General features: G+C 41.0%; 1 protein-coding gene across 4 annotated transcripts in view; it reads right to left on the bottom strand.

The window, feature by feature from the left end:
• Nucleotides 1–19,863, bottom strand: part of COL6A2 (collagen type VI alpha 2 chain) — a 138,589-nt gene that overhangs the window by 84,385 nt on the left and 34,341 nt on the right. For all 4 annotated transcript variants that reach the window (XM_085893373.1, XM_085893375.1, XM_085893376.1 and 1 more), the window contains exons 15-22: nt 18,883–18,936; nt 18,682–18,717; nt 18,369–18,431; nt 17,810–17,872; nt 15,101–15,163; nt 13,555–13,617; nt 13,313–13,363; nt 2,887–2,922 (exon numbers count right to left, since the gene is read on the bottom strand). In XM_085893373.1, coding sequence (XP_085749499.1) covers nt 2,887–2,922; nt 13,313–13,363; nt 13,555–13,617; nt 15,101–15,163; nt 17,810–17,872; nt 18,369–18,431; nt 18,682–18,717; nt 18,883–18,936 — 429 coding nt within the window. The remainder of the gene's footprint in view (nt 1–2,886; nt 2,923–13,312; nt 13,364–13,554; nt 13,618–15,100; nt 15,164–17,809; nt 17,873–18,368; nt 18,432–18,681; nt 18,718–18,882; nt 18,937–19,863) is intronic.

The raw sequence follows: 19,863 nt of genomic DNA, 5'->3' as shown, positions 1-19,863 counted from the left end.
AACTTGGAACCCACAACTACTGTGACGTGTCAGTCCAGTGTCTTCACCACGAGGGTCAACAAAGCACTCCGGCAACTATCTGGGATTCCTCTTCAGGGTGATCGGGGGCCAAATCTTCCCCACTTCTTCCTGCCGTCCAGATTTATCAGGACAGTGTGACCACGGTCAGACTGTCAGAGCACCAATCAGTTAACATATCTATCTCTGTCTCTCTCTCTGTCTCTCTCTGTCTCTCTCTCTCTCTGTCTCTCTCTCTCTCTCTGTCTCTCTCTCTCTCTCTCTCTGTCTCTCTCTCTCTCTCTGTCTCTCTCTCTCTCTCTCTGTCTCTCTCTCTCTCTCTGTCTCTCTCTCTCTCTGTCTCTCTCTCTCTCTCTCTCTTTCTCTCTCTTTGTCTTTCTCTCTCTCTGTCTGTCTCTCTCTCTTTGTCTCTCTCTCTCTCTCTGTCTCTCTCTCTCTCTCTGTCTCTCTCTCTCTCTCTCTGTCTCTCTCTCTCTCTGTCTCTCTTTCTCTCTGTCTCTCTCTCTCTCTCTGTCTCTCTCTCTCTCTGTCTCTCTCTCTCTCTCTGTCTCTCTCTCTCTCTGTCTCTCTCTCTCTCTGTCTCTCTCTCTCTGTCTCTCTGTCTCTCTGTCTGTCTCTCTCTCTCTGTCTCTCTCTCTCTCTGTCTCTCTCTCTCTCTGTCTCTCTCTCTCTCTGTCTCTCTCTCTCTCTGTCTCTCTCTCTCTCTGTCTCTCTCTCTCTCTGTCTCTCTCTCTCTCTCTCTCTCTCTCTCTCTCTCTCTCTCTCTCTCTCTCTCTCTCTCTCTCTCTCTCTCTCTCTCTCTCTCTCTCTCTCTCTCTCTCTGTCTCTCTCTCTCTCTCTCTCTCTCTCTCTCTCTCTCTCTCTCTCTCTCTCTCATGGCCCTGGCTGCACAAAAGCATGAAAGTGGGGTTGCACCATCTTGGATGTGGGGGGTCTCTGGGTCGCTCTTGGTAGATCGATCAGTTGACTCCATGCCGCGGGCCTGTCCGCAACAACTGCCCGGGTTTTACAACAAAAACAACAACAACAACAACGAAGAACTGAATTGCAGTTCTCCACCTGCCCAGTATCCAAAGGTCTGTTATCCTAGTACATTCCACTTTGTTGATTTTACACTTAAATAAGAAAAAGTGTTTCCTTCATCGTCCATTAACTAATACAGAAATATATGGCAATAAAGACCATCAATATATCACAAACAAAGGAGAAGGGTGAGAATAAAAACGAAAAACAATGCAATTGGCGAGGAAAGAGCAGGTAAGGGAGTTGAGGAGAGTTTTGAGTCAGTTAAGTTCTGAGGAAGTAAATTGCATTTAAGAGTCAACACAACAATGGATGGAGGCACTCAGTGTCAGGCCTGACATCAGGGCTGTCTCTCTTGACATATCTCAAGTTTTTGATACAGTCTTTCATCCTGCCCTGCTCTCCAAACTCTCTGCATATGGCATCAAAAGCCAACTCCACTCCTGGGTGACTGACTTCCTCTACTCTCGGAGTCAACGTGTGGCTCTCAACGGAATCCTTTCTTCTCCTCTCCATGTTAAGGGTAGAGTGTCCCAAGGCAGCTTTTTACGTCCCGTCCTATTTCCAATATTCATGGATGATCTTTCCAACTCTGAAAAATCCCCTTTATCGATTTGCTGATGACTCCACTCTCTGTCGTGTGATCCCTCATCATTCAGACAGGAAGGCTGCAGCCTCATCCCTATCTTCAGAACGTGATAAAAACAAAATATGGTCAAACACTTGGAATACGTCTTTCAATGGCAACCGCCCCCTCCACCCTGCCCCCCCTCCACCCCACCAATCCCCCTATATCCCTCATCTACTTTCTTAACAATCCTCTTCAGGAAATTCAGTCTCTCAAACTCCTGGGTCTCAGTATCAGCCATGATTTTTTTTGGGCAAACCACATATCAAAGTTGGTCTCCAAAGCCAGCCACGAATGGGCATCCTCCATCATACAAAGTCCTTCCTTGGCACACTCGATCTCCTATCGATCTGCAAGGCTTCCACACACAGCTTTATGGAGTACTGCTCTCCCCTCTATTCTGGCTACCCTGTCTCACATCTTGCTCAGCTTAATGCCATGGAAAACAAGACCTTTAAGATTATTGAAATTTCCCACGATGAAGCTGAGTCAATGGGTCTTTCACTTTCCCAGTCGGTGGTCTCTCTGTCTTCTACCATCTCCTTTCTGATCTTGCACCGTCTGCTCTTTCTGTGTTTTATCCCACCCGCACCCCCCAGGTTTCTGCAGGGCACATACGGTCCACCATCAACCCCCTTCTTGTGAAAGTACCAAAATACAGGATCACTGCTCACCTCCACTCATTTGTTTTTCTCCTGCCAGTGGAACCAACTTCCACATTCTCTTCAATCTCATTCTTCCTTCCAAATCTTCAAAAAAGCTGTTCACCACCATCTCAGATCATCTCCCATCCAAAACCATAATCTTTTCTTTCCCCATGAATAACATCCCCCACCCACAAGCCAACCTCCTTCCAAATTTCCAGTTTTTCCTTCCTTAGTTTCCTTCTGTGTCCATTTTGTCCACCCCATGCATTCTCCCCTCATTCCTACGTACACCCATCATTTGTCCAAGTCACCCTCTATTTTGTAGTTGAATTCTGTTGTTGGTGTTTCTCTCTACTGTTCCTTTTGTTCTGTTGCATCCTGATCTGTTCAATCTTGCAGTTCTTCCACGAGCCTCGATTCTGTACACACAAAAATTAAAACAACAAAAAAAAAAAACGCACACAAAGTTTGTTCTTCGATTTCTCTTTCGTAAGATGTATTTCTGCTGTCATTATGATTACAAGAGGCTGAAGCAACTAAATTAAATGTGAAAAGTGGATAAAACCTTACCGAAGATCCGATAGTGCCAGGGTCACCGCGCTCTCCCTGCAGAAAACATAAAATTACATGGGTCCATGATCAAAATTCTTGCATTCGCTCAGGACATCCACATCAGCTATTCCATCCAGATCACCAATATATTAGAGCAACCGTATCAAGCCAACCTAGTAAGTGGTTTCCCAATGGAATCAAAATTACTGATGGAAAAGAAAATGACTTTCTCACATTTCGGAGGTCAACATTCACTCTCGAACACTCCATTCCAAAGATCCAATAATTACCGTCTCCGTTGGAGAGGGTATTGCATTTGGGTCTGTTTGTTTGTCTGTCTGTTTGTTACTTGCGAAAATCGAAGATTTTTCAAGTATAATCTTTGGTCTTGTGCGTTATTCTGTCTCTTTGTCTGTCTGTTTGTAACTTGCAAAATCTAAGATTTTTTCAAACATATTGGTCAGTCAATTTTGTCTGTCTGTCGCCTACAGGTCACAATTTTAAACCGATCTTCACAAAACTTCACCACATGGTAGAGCTTGTCATCAGGAAGAAGCCTATTGTTGAATTCAATGACAAAGCATTTTTGAGGTCAACATAGAAATTTGAAGAGGATTTGAGGATCAGCCATCAGGTTATTGAATTCAATGACAAAGTATTTTTGAGGTCAAATAGGCCAAAAAGTCGACATAGGCCAAAAAGTCGACATCGGTCAACAACTTAGGTTGAATTTCTAAAATCCTCAATTTTCATCCGATTGACTTGATATTTGAAAAGGAGTTGTATATTTGGTCATTGAATTCAACCACCAATTATTTTTGAGATCAATATCGGCCAAAAGGTCAACATAGGCCAAAGCTCAACAACCTAGGTGGGATTTCTAAAATCCTCAATTTTCATCCAATTGACTTGAAATTTGAAGAAGATTTATATTTCAGGTCACTGAATTCAACCAGACAATTATTTTTGAGGTCAACATCGGCCAAAAGGTCAACATAGGATAAAATTCAAAAATTGTTAATTTTCATCCAATTGACTTGAAATTTGAAGAGGATTTATATTTCAGGTCACTGAATTCAACCAGACAATTATTTTTGAGGTCAACATCGGCCAAAAGGTCAACATAGGATAAAATTCAAAAATTGTCAATTTTCATCCGATTGACTTGAAATTTGAAGAGGAGCTGCATATTTGGTCGTTTAATTCAACCACCAATTATTTTTGAGATCGATATCGGCCAAAAGGTCAACATAGGCCAAAGGTCAACAACTTAGGTGACGTTTCTAAAATCCTCTATTTTCATTCAATTGACTTAAAATTTGAAGAGGAGCTGCATATTCGATCATTGAATTCAACCACCAATTATTTTTGAGATCAATATCAGCCAAAACGTCAACATAGGCCAAAGGTTATGTGGAATTTCTAAAATTCTCAATTTTCATCCCATTGACTTGAAATTTGAAGAGGATTTGAGTATCAGCCATCAGGTTATTGAATTCAATGACAAAGTATTTTGAGGTCAACATAGGCCAAAAAGTCGACATAGGCCAAAAAGTCAACATCGGCCAAGTTTTTGAAATTGTCAATCTTCATCTGATTGATTTGAAATTTGAAGAGGATTTGAGTATCAGCCATCAGGTTATTGAATTCAATGACAAAGTATTTTTGAGGTCAACATAGGCCAAAAAGTCGACATAGGCCAAAAAGTCAACTTCGGCCAAGTTTTTGAAATTGTCAATCTTCATCTGATTGATTTGAAATATGAAGAGGATTTGAGTATCAGCCATCAGGTTATTGAATTCAATGACAAAGTATTTTTGAGGTCAACATAGGCCAAAAAGTCGACATAGGCCAAAAAGTCGACTTCGGCCAAGTTTTTGAAATTGTCCATCTTCATCTGATTGATTTGAAATTTGAAGAGGAGTTGCATATTTGGTCATTGAATTCAACCACGAAATATTTTAAGGTCAAATTTGGTTTGTAGATTTTGCAAGTATCGTGCCATGCATGACATCTTTCTTGTTTGTTTGTTTGTTTGTGTGTTTGTCTGCACAGAATGCGAGTACGGTTTTTCTCTGCAACCACTTGGGGGATTGCCACACAATTTTCACCATAGGAGTGACTACTCATGAAGAATGTTTTAATGATAATTATAACATCATAGGACACGTGGTTGTGGCAGCAATGTTTGAAAAAAAGGAAAAACTTTGGACCTCTGTATCTCCGAAACAGCACCAAGGAAAAAATTGAAACTTGGCACATGGCAAGTACTCCTCATGGGGAATGAGTATGATTTTTGTATGATGTCATAGGTGCCTTCGTTATGACATTGTGGAAGAAAAATAATTATATTCATGGATTCTCAAATATAATTGTTGCTGGTGCTTTATAAATTTAATTTTTATGCTATAGTTGAATTGGCTGTCAGTGATGTTGGGGCGTTCCATGTCAAGTGTACGCATTTTTCAGCGGAATTTTGACATGTCATCTCAGATTTCACTCTTTTTTGTGCAAGTGTTTGAATCCATGGTAAAACATTATGTGTCAATTTTCAGACCTGGGGGCCCATCGGGGCCCATTTTACCCCCCCCCCAAATTTGGGCACCCCCGGTTGACCCACAATCTTCCAGTGGCCATATCACAGGTTGTAGTGGTCCGATTAGGATGATATTGGTATCAAAATGCTCGTAAAAGCGAGGTCTTTCGAATCGCGTAAAGTAAAATCACTCGGAAACAGTAATTCACAAAGTTATAGTTTGGGGCGCCCTTTGACCTTGGGCCCCCACCCCCCAGCCAAACCGATGATCCTGATTTTTTCGTGTGAGAATACCCCTTCATATACTCCAACACCTCAGCATAAATTAAAATGGGATCTCAATGGGTTCAAGTGTGATGATGGTTTTATTGTTCGGGGTCCACATATCACTAATTCTTGATTCGACATTGGGCAACGTTTGCCGTCATTGTTCCAATGACGTCATCTGCTGGCAGGCGACTTTATGTCTGAAATTGACAAGCATCATCTCTGGACTAATATATATATATATATATATATATATATATATATATATATATATATATATATATATATATATATATATATATATATATATATATATATATGTGTACATTTTTTGTATAACCATCATCGATTTGTTATAAATGGGCTAATCTCAGTTTTTGCATATTTTGCAGTAAGCATGGCGACTGAAGATCGAAAGGAGTTCCGAAAATACTGTTGCAATCCGTTCAGCTACCATAAAACGAAACAACGAAAAGATCTTCACAATGTGTCAAATTATATGTTGATTAAATTTTCTTCAAAGGTGAAAATTGATGACAGACTTTGTACTTTGTGCAGAAGAAAAACTTTCTCAGTTGTCACCAGAGCGTATTGAAGAATCATCTTCGACCAGTTCGAAATTATCATCAGAAGGTACTATCGAAGGCATTGCAGAATCTATTTTGACAGATGAGGACGAGGAGGTTTTTGAGCGAGAAGCAGAAGTTGACCGATTAAAACCAGTCGTTATCGATGATAGGCGAAAGCCCATTCGGCAAACGAAAGGTGGAAAGGAACCCAGGGTACGTTCCTGAAAAGCGAAGTAAAGTGGAAGATTCTGTGCGAAAGAAATTAGAACTAGTTGCTTGTCCAAGCACTGTGGAGAAAACACAAAATGTGATGAAAACTGCATGCCAGAGGTGATCAAAAGCCTGAAAGAAAAATACGTTGTTTCGAGCCGTTCAGAGCAAATACGTATACTGACAATACTTGCTCGGAATATGAGCATCAGAGGGATGATGAGTGAATTCAGTTGCTCCCAAAGAATGGCTGTGCAAGCCAAAAATGTAGAGAAATAAAATGGTACGCTATCGTCTCCAAATCCCAAACAGGGTAAAATATTGCCTGACGAAGTGAAATCCGCCGTAACCGAATTTTACCGAAGTGATTACGTCAGCTGAATAATGCTGGGACAAAAGGACAGTGTGGTGGTCAGGAATGAACATGGAAAAGACAAAATTAAAAAGTGCCTGGTACTAAACAATCTCAAGGAACTGTTTCAGAAATTCAAAGAGAAGAACCCTGGCTTGAAAGTTGGATTCGCGAAGTTCGCCATGCTTCGTCCCTCGGAGTGTGTCCTGGCCGGTTCAGGCGGTACACACTGTGTCTGTGTATGTACGATACATAAATATGTGAAACTCATGATGTTTGGTTCCAAAATGCCACAGATAGCCAAACTTCCTAGTTATCATCATGTGATAGCACGTATAGTTTGTAACCCAGCACAACTGGCATGTTATTTCAGAACTTGTGAAAGTTGCCCATCAATTGAAGACTTCAAAACCGAGCGACTGAGTGCTTATGAACTCGAGGATATTGATGAAATTCAGTTGAAACGGTGGACTTCCACCGACAGATCTGAACTGAGCTCCATGGTCCTGCCTTTGGAAGAATTCATTAATCAATTCTGTGAACGCGCCGTTAAATTAGTGAGACACGATTTCATTGCCAAGGCTCAATCTCAGTTTCTGAAAAATCAGAAATACGAAATCAGTGAAGGAGAATTTGTCATTCTTGGAGACTTCTCAGAGAACTATTCGTTTGTCGTACAGGATGCGGTCCAAGGATTCCATTGGAGCTGCTCTCAAGCAACAATTCACCCCTGGGTTTACTATTTCAAATCGGACGATGGCAAATTAAACCACGATTCGTTCACGATTATATCAGAATGCATTCCTCACGCCGTTGTCTCAGTCCACCTCTTCCAAAGAATGCTCATTGAACACTTGAAATCTAGCTTTGGAAATGTAACGAAACTTTACTATTTCTCAGACGGTTGCGTTGGCCAATACAAGAATTGCAAAGCCTTCATGAACCTATGTCGTCACAAATTAGAGTATGGTATTGACGCGGAATGGCATTTTTTGCCACAAGTCATGGCAAGGGCCCTTCAGATGGCGTGGGAGGTCCAGTCAAACGAGAAGCAACACGTGAGAGCCCGCATAGACCTTACGACAGTCAAATTATTTCTCCAAAAGATCTTTTCGCCTTTGCTGAAAATGGTTTGAATGAAATGAAGTTTGGTTACGGGACCCAAGAGGCGTATGACGAGGAAAAACGAAATCTGGAAGAAAGGTTAAAAACGGGCAAAAGCCATAGCTGGAACTCAAAAACTTCATGCTTTCATCCCCATATCTGAAACTGCTGTTCAAGTACGTGAATTCCGTCTTAGCGAGGAACACCGTATTGAGTCAGCTATTTCAAAACCTACACCAACTTTTAACGGGAAACTCTCAGGTTTTGTCACATTGCACTATGATGGAAAATGGTGGCTTGCCTGCATCATGGAAGCCTTTCAGGACACTCATGAAGTGAAAGTGAATTTTCTTCATCCAAACGGGCCTGCAAATAGTTTCTTTTTTCCTGACATTGAAGATCACTGCATTTTAGACATTTCTGATATACTTCTTTCCGTAGAACCAAAAACTGCTACAGGTAGAACCTACACAATCAGTAAAAAAGAAACACAGCTGTCAAATATAACATTGGTTGGCAAAAAATCTTGACTATAATATGCTTGGAAAAACTCTTACTCATACGAGTATCGCTGCCAGTTCCTGCATGTGCATGTGGAAAATTTATGTACAATATACTGATATAGTTTATTGAAAATCTTTTGTTCAAATATTGTGCTATGTATTGTGGCATAATGTGTGTCCAGCACCCGAGTCCCCGAACAATAAAACCATCATCACACTTGAACCCATTGAGATCCCATTTTCATTTATGCTGAGGTGTTGGAGTCTATGAAGGGGTATTCTCACATGAAAAAATCGGGACCATCGGTTTGGCTGGGGAGCGGGGGCTCAAGGTCAAAGGGCGCCCCAAACTATAACTTTTTGAATTACTGTTTCGGAGCAATTTTACTTTACGCGATTCGAAAGATCTTGCATTTACGAGCATTATGATACCAAGATCAGCCAAATCGGACCACGACAACCTGTGATATGGCCTCTGGAAGATTGTGGGGTAGCCGGGGGCACCCAAATTTGGGGGGGCCCCTAAAATGGTCCCACAGGTCTAAAAGTTGGTATTTTGAGTTTTTTCACCCAAGTGAATAAATGACCAACATATGGGGAGAAAATGAGGTACTCGTGTCGGAAAGGTGTGTACACTTGACATGGAATGCCCCTGTTTCCTTTTACCCAAGAGTCTTTTGACCTAAATATTGATAAAAAGGAATGTCTTACAATGAAACAGGGTTACCTGGTTGATAACACTGCAACTTTCGCCATGATTATGTCATTTCCTCTTTCACTCAGTGGACACGTATCGCAGTTTGAGTTATTTTGCCTCATACTTATCAACTAACCCTGCAGTTGAGTTGCCATATGTTCCCCTCCCATTCTTTGGAATGTTAAGTTGTGTTCAGAAGAATTGCTTCGTGCTTTTGTTTCAGTGAAGTCCATTCGAATGTTTCAGTCAAACATTCAATGTTCTTCCTCCATATATACGAAATTAAAGATTCTCCTTTGGTATGCTGATCCATCTTGTGGAAATTGAGTTATTTTCCACCACAACGTCATAATTGCATCCGTAGAATGCTACATCTGAACAGTATGAAAATATTTGAAGGTCATCTAGGGATAAATTGGTCCACACAAAAAAAATTGATGTCATCGGTCACGTGATGACAACACGGCTGCCTTGTTTTATATTAAAAAAAATCCCTTCAAAAATCTTGTCTGAAACAGCTGAACAGATCGAGGTGAAACTTCCAGCTATAACTGCCTATCCATCAGGAACAAAATGTTCCCACCAATGATATCATAGGTCACATGGTTTGGTAGCCATATTGGATTTACCCTAAAACGCCAAATAATATTCTTCTCCAGAATGGCTCGAGAGATCGAGGGGAAACTTCACACAAATGTTCCACAGCCATGGGGATACCTGTGTGTTCACGAATAATTGACAGGTCACATGGTCTGGCAGCCACATTGGATTGAACAAAAATATTTAAAAAAACATTCTTTCTCTTGAATCGCTTCATCGATCGACGTGAAACTTCAAAATAATGATTTAGTGGTGATGGGGAGTGTAGGTTTTAAATTTCAACCTGATCGGGTACATGGTCTGGCAGCCAGAATTATTATTTTTTTTTGATCTAGGTTCTTTTTTATTTTTATTTTTTGAACAATGTTAACTTGGCTGCGCCTGGATGGGGGTTTGAGGGTAGAGTAGTAGCAGCTGAAACCCGAATCTTATCTTGGTTCCTCTTGATGACTTCACCTTTGCTTTTTGCTTGGTCAGGTTCCCTCTGATTACTCCAATACAGTACTGGACCTAGAGTATTTGGTCTTCCATCTGATATGAATTGAATATATTTTAATCCCATTCTGAATTCATTTGAACAATAATAATAATAATAATAATAATAATAATAATAATAATAATAATAATAAAGATCATGGGTCAGGGTCAGGTGTCCGATCACAGTGGGGTTGCATCAAAGCGGGATGTCTTGGTACCCAGTCATCACTGCCAGTAGTTATCAAGTGGCAGTTCTAGTTATGTGTATTATAAATTGCATAACACACCAGTACACGAACGCCACTCAAAACTACACAAAACAAGTCCTGGCGAGGGTTTGCAATCTCTGATTGCTCTTTTTCTTATGACTCCATTGGTTCATGGGTCAAATGTTCTTACTTACCAGGAAATAGTCAGACTCAGATCGTGTATATCTGAGTCAAACAGATAACCTAAGTACCGATGGTACTTCAATAATATGTTCCCTCACAAAGAACTTTGACACAGGAGGCAATTCACTCCATCAAAGCCTGCACCATGGTTGCTTGTCTGTGCTTTATTGTTTCTAAAAGCTGAGCCTCAAGCTAGGAAGCAGCACAGACCATTTTTTAATTCTTTGGTATGACTCAGCATTTGAATCACAGACCAACCAGACTCAGAGAAGAAGCTCTAACCATTACACCACTTAATCTGGTAGTCTTGTAGCTTGGAGAAAAACAAGTAATGCAAATACTTATGGTACTTAAATCATTAACATTATATGATGAGGTTGAAATGAGAATATGTGAGGCATTCAAAATGTTTCTCGGAACTAGATACTTTCAATCACCCAAGAAACACCGGTTCCTCATTTATTTTTCAAAAATAGAAGCAAATATAGTGAGTTGGGCATTAATATGACCTTGCAAATCGTAAATACTTGTACTGTATGTTGAAAAATAAAAATATTCCTCTTTGTTGAACTTATTTTAGTATCTCTTTTTGAAAACCATTTCAAATTCATGAGTTCTAACAACAATCAGGTGCTCACAATAGTTCAAGAAACACACTTTTTAAACACCCCTCAAAGTTGTATATAAAATATGGCACACTCACTATACCTTAGTTGCGTCACCACAAGGACAACCACAAATCCACCACAACCACCACCCAATGGGCCTATGAGCCAATTTTTGCCGAGTAGGCGGTTTCACATTTGCCCAAATGTTGGCTATGTTGCCTGAATGTACACTTCGCTGGCACACAGATGTACTCTGGGAAGTTTTGTCACTTTCCCCAAGCTCAGTGGCTGTGTTATTCATCTGTCTGTCCGTGTGTGTGTGTGTGTGTGTGTGTGTGTGTGTGTCCACTACGAGCCATAGAACAAGTAACAAAAAAACCAGAAGTCCTTCCACCATCACCCCTTCTCGTCACTCCTTGCTTCCCCTGCCCACTTGCTCCCAGAGGGAGTGGGCATGGTCTAGTGGTGAAGAAACACGTTTAAAGTTCAAGACTATAGATCTCAATCATCACCAAAATCTAATCAAATCATCCTGTCCTATAAGCTATCCACTTAGCAAGTTTGATCCAAATCCATCCACAACTTAGACATCCTTCTTACAAACAGATCGTGATTAAAACACATCCAGTCCAGGCAGTGCACCATGCATGCCTCCCAGTCGTGGCACAACCCAATATGACCCTTTTGAAATGGCATCACGAACGTCATTTTGTAAAGGCCTTTGTGAAATTCGCTGCACACGCGTTTTTGGGAAACCCCTTCCCCCAATGCAAGGCCAGCCATAATAAGCCAGCCATTGCATGGGGTGATTCCGTCATTAGTCATTTTAAACACTTTTGAGCAAACTATAGAAACAAACTAAGGGCAATATCAAAATGGTTCACCAATAATTGTTGTTTTCCTAATTAACTAATAATAATAGCTCTGAGGCGACATGAACAGCTGAAAAACAAACATGAATCACCGTGAAGAAGTTCCAGGACATCTCACGGCTTCCCTGAAGGCAGGTAAAGGTCCTTGAATGAGAACATACCTGCTCACAAAGTCCTGGAGTCACAGATGGTTTCTGCAGAAGTAATATGACCTTCCGTATACCTAATCTGGAATCATGAACAGCTGATCAGCAAGTCGTTGACAATCCTTCTGTTTAGACCTTTAGAGGTCCCAGGGCCCTGCACGGCTTCTTTGCCCAACCATAACGTGCTGGCGGTTGCCCTACCATCAGCCATTTGTGTTTCTTTGTATGCGTGATTGTGAAACATGCATTCAATGATGGAAATACGACATTTTGAAAGTGCTTGAGGGTGAAGCCTCGGGAGTCAGGCAGAGCCGCCACTTGCCAGATGTATAATAAATTCGATAGTTATCGTATTTTTACGATTATTTTAACACCAAAAGGATTATATACAAAATGGTCAAATATATAACAATTCAGGTGAGTTTTGCATCATGGGCAACCATTCTGTCATCTCGTGATACTGTATCATCTCATGATATTTTGTCATCATGACGTTTTTATGCCCAAATTATAAAAGCCACCCTGGCTTTTGGGGGTGCATCTTCCCCCCCCCCCTAACCTCCTGCCCCATACACCCTTGTGAATATTGCACGGAGTTTACAAATTCCCAGAAGCCATCCAAATGTGTTAATCATTCACTCAAGAATAAAGCTTTGGCAAGAAATAAATAAAAAAATTCAGAGCATTATGGTGCATGTCTGAGGGTCAATACTTGCTAATTTGGAGACAGGTATTCGTGCCTTACCAAATGTACTCACTTGATAATGAGTATAAATGGTATTCAATATCAATAAGGACGATTGACAATCTCTTTTGCCGATGTCAAAAATGACATCCGTGGCACTTTCCATCGCAAGTCATTCCTGAGACTTCCTGAGATTGTTTCCTCATACACCTGTTCCAGACCTTATCAACCTGTTCCATACTTGTTGTAACTATATATTTCATAACAATTGCTAAAAAGTGCCCCAAGTGTCTAAACATTTACATGAGAAGGTACGTTCGGATAGATCAGAATAAACAAAACATCAAACACTGACGAATGTTTTCAAAGAGTTCAATAAACCGTTCGATATGGTACATAGGAAACCATCATACTGTATCAACTTACGTGCGATCCTCGAGGTCCGGGAAACCCAATGCCTTCACGACCCTCGTCGCCCTGCACGTAACACCATTATTGGCTTCGATTATTATTACTTCTCAAGTTTATATGCTTTAAGTGGTGTCAAAGTTCATAGTCCTTGACTCAACAGTTGGAGGGTTAATGGCTGCACAAGATACCTCGGGTGTTTAAAATAATCATCATTGTGTATGAGAGGCTACTCTGCTGATACGTAACCCTCGACTAACCTTGGGGCCTTGTAATCCAGGGTCTCCCATCTGACCGGAATCACCTGCATCTCCCACTCCTCCCTGCAGACAAGATACAAGAAAGAGGAAGGTTGATTGACCTGCAAAGATTTGTCCGAGTAATATAGTCTCAATTGAACAACTTCCAAAATTTATAACACAGTACTGCACTTACTAAATCATTGGAAAGAGAATGCGTCAAAGCTGTCTGATCTTACATAAGGCGAGCTGTGATTGTGTAAAAGTGAAATCCAACTTTTGGATAGCACATTAAATATACACCGTTCTGTGAATTTATTGAACTTCGAAACTTAATGTTTCTTTATAAAAAAAATAAAACAACTTGCTGACACTCAGAGCCACAGTAAAAGAGTTTCAAAACTCTTTTAGCTGATCAGATAAACTGAGCTAGTAAATACGTATTGTATTTCACAATAGTCGCCACAATGTGTATTACTATATTATTTCAACTTAACTTTATAAAGGCAAATACATATATACTTTAAGTTTATATACAATTGATTATAACTTTTTGCAGTCGCAACAATAATTATAAGAAATATATTCCTTTAAACTCGATGAGAATTAGTTGCAGGAATTTAGATTCATGCACACATATCGATTATATGTACTCCATTAAGCTTTTCATTATTACCTCCACCACCAAAGGTGAAGGAGGTTATGTTTTCACCCCTTTCTGTCAGTTTGTTTGTTTGTCTGTTTCTTTGTTTGCTTGTCTGTTTCTTTGTTTGCTTGTGTACAAGATATCTCAAAAAGTTGTACATGGATCCGGATGAAATTTTGTGGACAGGTTGGGTGTTTGACAAGGACAAACTGATTAGATTTTGGTGAAGATCTGGATCCAGATCCGATGACTAGAATTATTTGAAGTGATTCTTCACCAGCGCGAGATAGGGCTAAACCGATGTTTCAAAAAGTTATCGACGGATTTGGATGAAACTTGGTGGTCATGTTGAGTGTGTTACAAGGACAAATTGATTCCATTTTGTTGAAGATCCGAATCCGAATCTGGATACGAGAATTATTTCATTCTGAAAGTGATTCTTCACCATTGAGAGATAGGGCCAAAAACGATATACAACATGATATTTCAAAAATGTTATGGACTCGATATGTTCTCGTGGATCAGGCGTTGCGTGGCGGAGGTATGCACTTGACTGAGTGCCCTTCTAGTTTAATGTATTGAATGGACAATGTGTCATTAGCCTGCAAAATTGTGAGTCTTGGAGTTGTGTACAGCAAGGGTGACATCTCGTGCCAAGCCTCGTGCATTGCATTGAGATCGCCCAAACCACATGTCTCAACCATTTTTTGCCATTTGAGATTCGTCTGTGGAATTATAAATGCTAAATAATATGAATACAAGTCTCGAACTAGAAGGGCACTTTATCATTTATTTCCTCCTCAATCAAATAAATTATACTACAATTGGATGTAATGAGATGTGATGATGTATGCTTGGATGTAATGAGATGTGATTGGCTGCTGTGAGGTGTGATCGAGTATGACTGGTTGCATTCCTCACTTGCTCCCCTTTGTTCCCATTCGGTCCGAGCTGACCACGGATGCCAGGGAATCCTGGATCACCCTGCAACAGCAGCAAAAGCAAAGGATGTTAACAAGATAAATATATCAATGTAACATTTTGAGCATTTCAGGTGCAGAGCTATCTCGTCTGGGTTTGATTCCCAACACTAGACTATAACCGATCAAACTGGAGTTTCAAAGGCAGGGCGTCGTTCCTAAGGACCCATCTACTGGAATTTTTTGGTGGATGTTAAAGATCCCACGGTCTCTTATGACAAAGATCAGGCAAGTTAGACGAGAAGTAAGCGCCTCTATTCTGGAAATGAATGGAAGATACAGGAAAATCACATCTTCATCGGAAGTCGATTCCAGAAATTCTGAGAATAAACCTGGCTATAAAATCTGGTGAGATTTTGTTTTTGAGATTTTTAAGGTGTATATTCCACTCATAAACATCTGAACTAAATTTTATTTTTGTACTTTTCTGAGTGTAACAACTTTGAGCCAATGGCTGACATGACCCAAGGCTCCATTTAAAGGTCCCATGACACTCAAAACTTTCTGGTTATTTATTTATTAACTTGACCTTCCTAGTGAAGAAATCACCCATGTTTCTTTTTTTAAATCAAAAATGGGATAATTAGACCAAATATTTCGAACATTTATAGTGCTTTTCACAACTTGCTATGCTCCGCCCCTCAAAAAAGTTGACTTCAGCGAACCGCAGGTCACGTGACCGTTCACATCATCTGCAGAACGCGACTTGCACAGAGTGGATTGACTAGATGTCGCGCGCCGTATAAAGTACGTACAAATGCATTGCGAACATGTGTTTGCTATCTCACTGATCGTCTGAATTCCTGTGATTGTTTCGTGGAAAAGAAATTCTGCTTCTGAGCCGTGTATGCACAACAATCACGAGGCAATTATTTATCCCTTTACTACCTTGTCGTAGTCCTGTACAAATCCAATACGTGTATGCAAAATAAAGGGCTATACCATGTCCACAAAATATAAAATGTGACTGTTGAACCTTTCCATTAAAAAAGAAACTTACAGGGACATACAAGTAAAATACTAAAGATTAATATTGCATCATTTCAAGGCGCAAGGAGATAATTTTAAAATCAAACAATGTGAAAAACCTGCACCCACATTTTGCAGCTTATTGAATTGTTCGTTGAAACTAGTCTGCTGGGATAGGTACGATTCCACATACATGCAAGCCAGGTATGGCTGCACTCGACATACATGGGTTTATTCTAAAGTGAAGGTACTGCTTCCATTGGCATGCTATTCATTAACATTTAGCCAAAATGCTGTAATAAATGAACAGGGAAAAAAATATGTTGGCACAACTATGAAAGACAAATGTATCTGTCCTTTTACACGGTCTCATAGCCTCGGGACTCTTACGCATTGACTTGTACATTGTGTGCATGCTAATACAAGTTACTTGTCAACTCTAGAGTCTAGACTCCTCCGATAAATCCGTCGTCCGTCCGACTAGTCCGATAAATCTGACGTGGTGCAGCTTTCTCTTATTATTCTCTTTTCTTCATTGTTTTCTACTGGCGCTACATGACGACAGTAGGAATAAAATAAATAAAAAGGCAACAGAACGTCAGATTTATCGGACTACTCGAGACAATTGTGTCACAAGGTGTGTTCTGCACAGAAGTTTTCATCGTATCCGGACAGCGAGATTGCTTCATTTTATGCGCGGAGAGACACGGCCGATGACATGCGCTGGCCTTGTTTGCGATTCATTCACCGCGGTGTAACATGTCCGCTGCGCTGTTCACGTCACCTCACTAAAATATTTCTGATATCGAGCAGTATGCAAGTCAAATTTACATTATTGAATTATGAATAGGATTTAGTCTAACCAGTTGTTATTGCCAAGTCTTCCTTCGATGTCGTCCCGATCTTCATTAACTCCGGGAATTTCATCGCCATTTTCCTCTGCTTGTCCTGCTTCGGACTCGAACTGGTAAGGCCTATTTCATTTCCATCTGCCAGAACCTCACCTCCCGTGACTACGTTATCCGACAATTCTCCATCTGATTCAGACCAAAATCCTTCATTTCTCTCACACTCACTGTCGCAACCAGACAAATCAAAGCCCATGTCATCCATTATTCAAAACCAAATGTTTGATTTTTTTTTAAAGCAGAAATTAATGAAGCGTTTGAGTCGACCAATCAAATGTGGAAACACACAGGAAGCCAATAGAATCACGTAGACCACCAACCCGAGTAATTCACGTGCAGCCTTTGTCGTTCTGGAGATGACGTCATGTGGGTTACGCCCCTTTCAGAAGATTTCATCAGAATTTTTAGGGGCATTCCCGAAGAGGTTTGTTTTTTTAATTTTACATTTTACAGAACGAGTATTGTGAAAAAACATTGCCAGGTCTGAAATCACGATGGAAAACTCCTATAGGACATATATATATATATATATATATATATATATATATATATATATATATATATATATATATATATATATATATATATATATATATATATATATATATATACATATATGCAATTTCAGTACTTTTGGGTGTCATGGGACATTTAAGGAAGTTCCCTTCATGCGGATTTTACTCGAGTTCTGCAGGTGAGACTTTGCATACGTTCAGGGTTAAAACATCAGTGCTTCTCGTTTCATGCATGTCAACGAGAGTAAAACAACTTACATCCTCTCCTGCTACCCCAGGCTGTCCTGAGTTCCCTCTGGTACCCTCGGGTCCTGGTTCACCCTGTGAAGGAAATAAACATTATTTGAATACATAGTAAATCCAGTGTTGTGCAGTAAACACTCGGTAAATGATCAAATTGCTGCACATTTAGAAAATATGTAAACAGCTCCTTTCCACTTAATGCGGAGAAGGTTCGGTAGTTAGGTCCACTTCACACCTATGTATACAAGCATGTGGACAATCATATGCGGTACAGTCATCTCATTGGAAAACTTTTATGTTTCCCTACAAGAGTGAGACTCAAGGAAGAGAAAGGTTAAATTGACATTGGGATACTGGAGCAACAATTGGGCACAATCAGCAAGGGAATAAAAGAACAGGAACTGGAGGGGGGAAAAAACGGCCTCTGGAAGGTGGTTCGATAGATGGGAGATGCGAGGAACAACGGAGTTGAGGTGTGCAGTCAGCCTGGAACTTCAAAACCAGCTCAACAACTTGTTCAGATCAAAAACAGAGCATTTTTAAAAGCATCTCTGGTTCCTCTTAACGTTCTCACCTTATCTCCATTTTTTCCATTTGTTCCAGGAGTACCCGTGGCACCAGAGTCACCCCTATAGCCCTGAATTATGGGAAATTGTAAGCATTAGTTGTGTATTCCAGAACTATACACCCCCCCAACCCTTACTCACAACCACAAGCAACAACAACAATCAATGTCCCCCTTTAAAATCCTCTGCATTCAACACAGGGTTTTGAGTTTGATCATGAGACCACTGAGCCCACAGAGAAATAGTATTCAACATCTGTTAAGTACAATACAGTACAACAGGAAGTATATTTGAAGTGTTGAAGTAAACATTGTCTGTTACCTGGTCTCCTGCTAATCCAGGTGCACCTGTAGCCCCCTGAAAACAACAAACAAGACAAGATGATGTCACAGATATGAGTTTCAAGTGAGAAACTGTGTGCTGAGATGCACATCACGCAAAATGAAGTAGTACACCGACTGTGTGCATGCACTTCCTGGTTCAGCAAACATCATGAACCGGTGGGTATATTTATCTTTTTACCTTAATTCCTTTCTCGCCAGGACTCCCTGGATCGCCTCGATAACCAAGGGGTCCCTGCAGATACAGGAGGGCAAAAGAGCAAAGGATTAATGATAATGTTCCACAATTACACCAGAATTACACAGCTCCCCCTCTTCCCACCCCCCCCAACCCCCAATACTTGTTCTTCCCATCACCAGCTGCCAGCTTTACCATACCACTACCCAGTCTCATACTTCTCCTCTGCCCATCCCCCTCCCTTCTCTCTCCTCCCCCATGACCGTGCCTGCTCTCATCATCTTTCTTCCTCTCAATGCTTCCCTCTCATCCCTCCATCTCAATTCAGCCGCCTCCTCCCTCTTCACCTCTTCAAAGCAAATATCACTCTCTTTTTCCCCAAAGCGTCCCCCTCACCTTTCTCAAAAACTCTCCCCACACATTTCTCCCTCAATTCTCCCCTCTCACCCTCTTCCTCCAAAGCCCCCTTCACCCCTCCCCTTCAAATCTCTCCCCTCACTCCCCCTTCTCAAAGCTGCTTCCCCCTCTTCCCATCCCCTAAAATCTCATCACACCTCCCCCTCTTCCCAACCCCTCAAATCTTGTGCCTCCCCCTGCCCACTCCCTTCTTCACCATACCCAACCAAGCCTCATTGTTCCCCTCTCACCACCTCTCCGTTCTCCCTCCTCCCCTATGGCCATGCCTGCTCTCTTCATCTCCCCTCTCCCTCAAAGTTTCCCTTTCACCCTTCCCTCTCAAACCAGCCACCTCCCTCTTCAAAGCAAATTTCTCTCTCTTCCTTCTCCAAGCTTTCCCTTCACCCTTCTCAAAAGCACACCACTGACGCTTCTTACTCAATTCTCCCCCCTAAACCTTCTCCCCCAATTCTCCCCCCGCCACTCCCATTCAAATTTCCCCATCTCTCTCCCCTTCCTCAAAGTTTCCCCCCCCCTCATATATACAAAGCTGCCTCCTTCCCCTACCCTCTGTCTTTCCATCCCTCC

Source organism: Eptatretus burgeri, chromosome 8 (assembly GCF_056783735.1).
Source record: "Eptatretus burgeri isolate ZD-2024b chromosome 8, Ebu_testis_v1, whole genome shotgun sequence".
In the NCBI taxonomy this organism is placed as follows: Eukaryota; Metazoa; Chordata; class Myxini; order Myxiniformes; family Myxinidae; genus Eptatretus; species Eptatretus burgeri.
The sequence above is the reverse complement of the archived record's forward strand: the minus strand, read 5'-3'. Positions and strand labels throughout refer to the sequence as shown.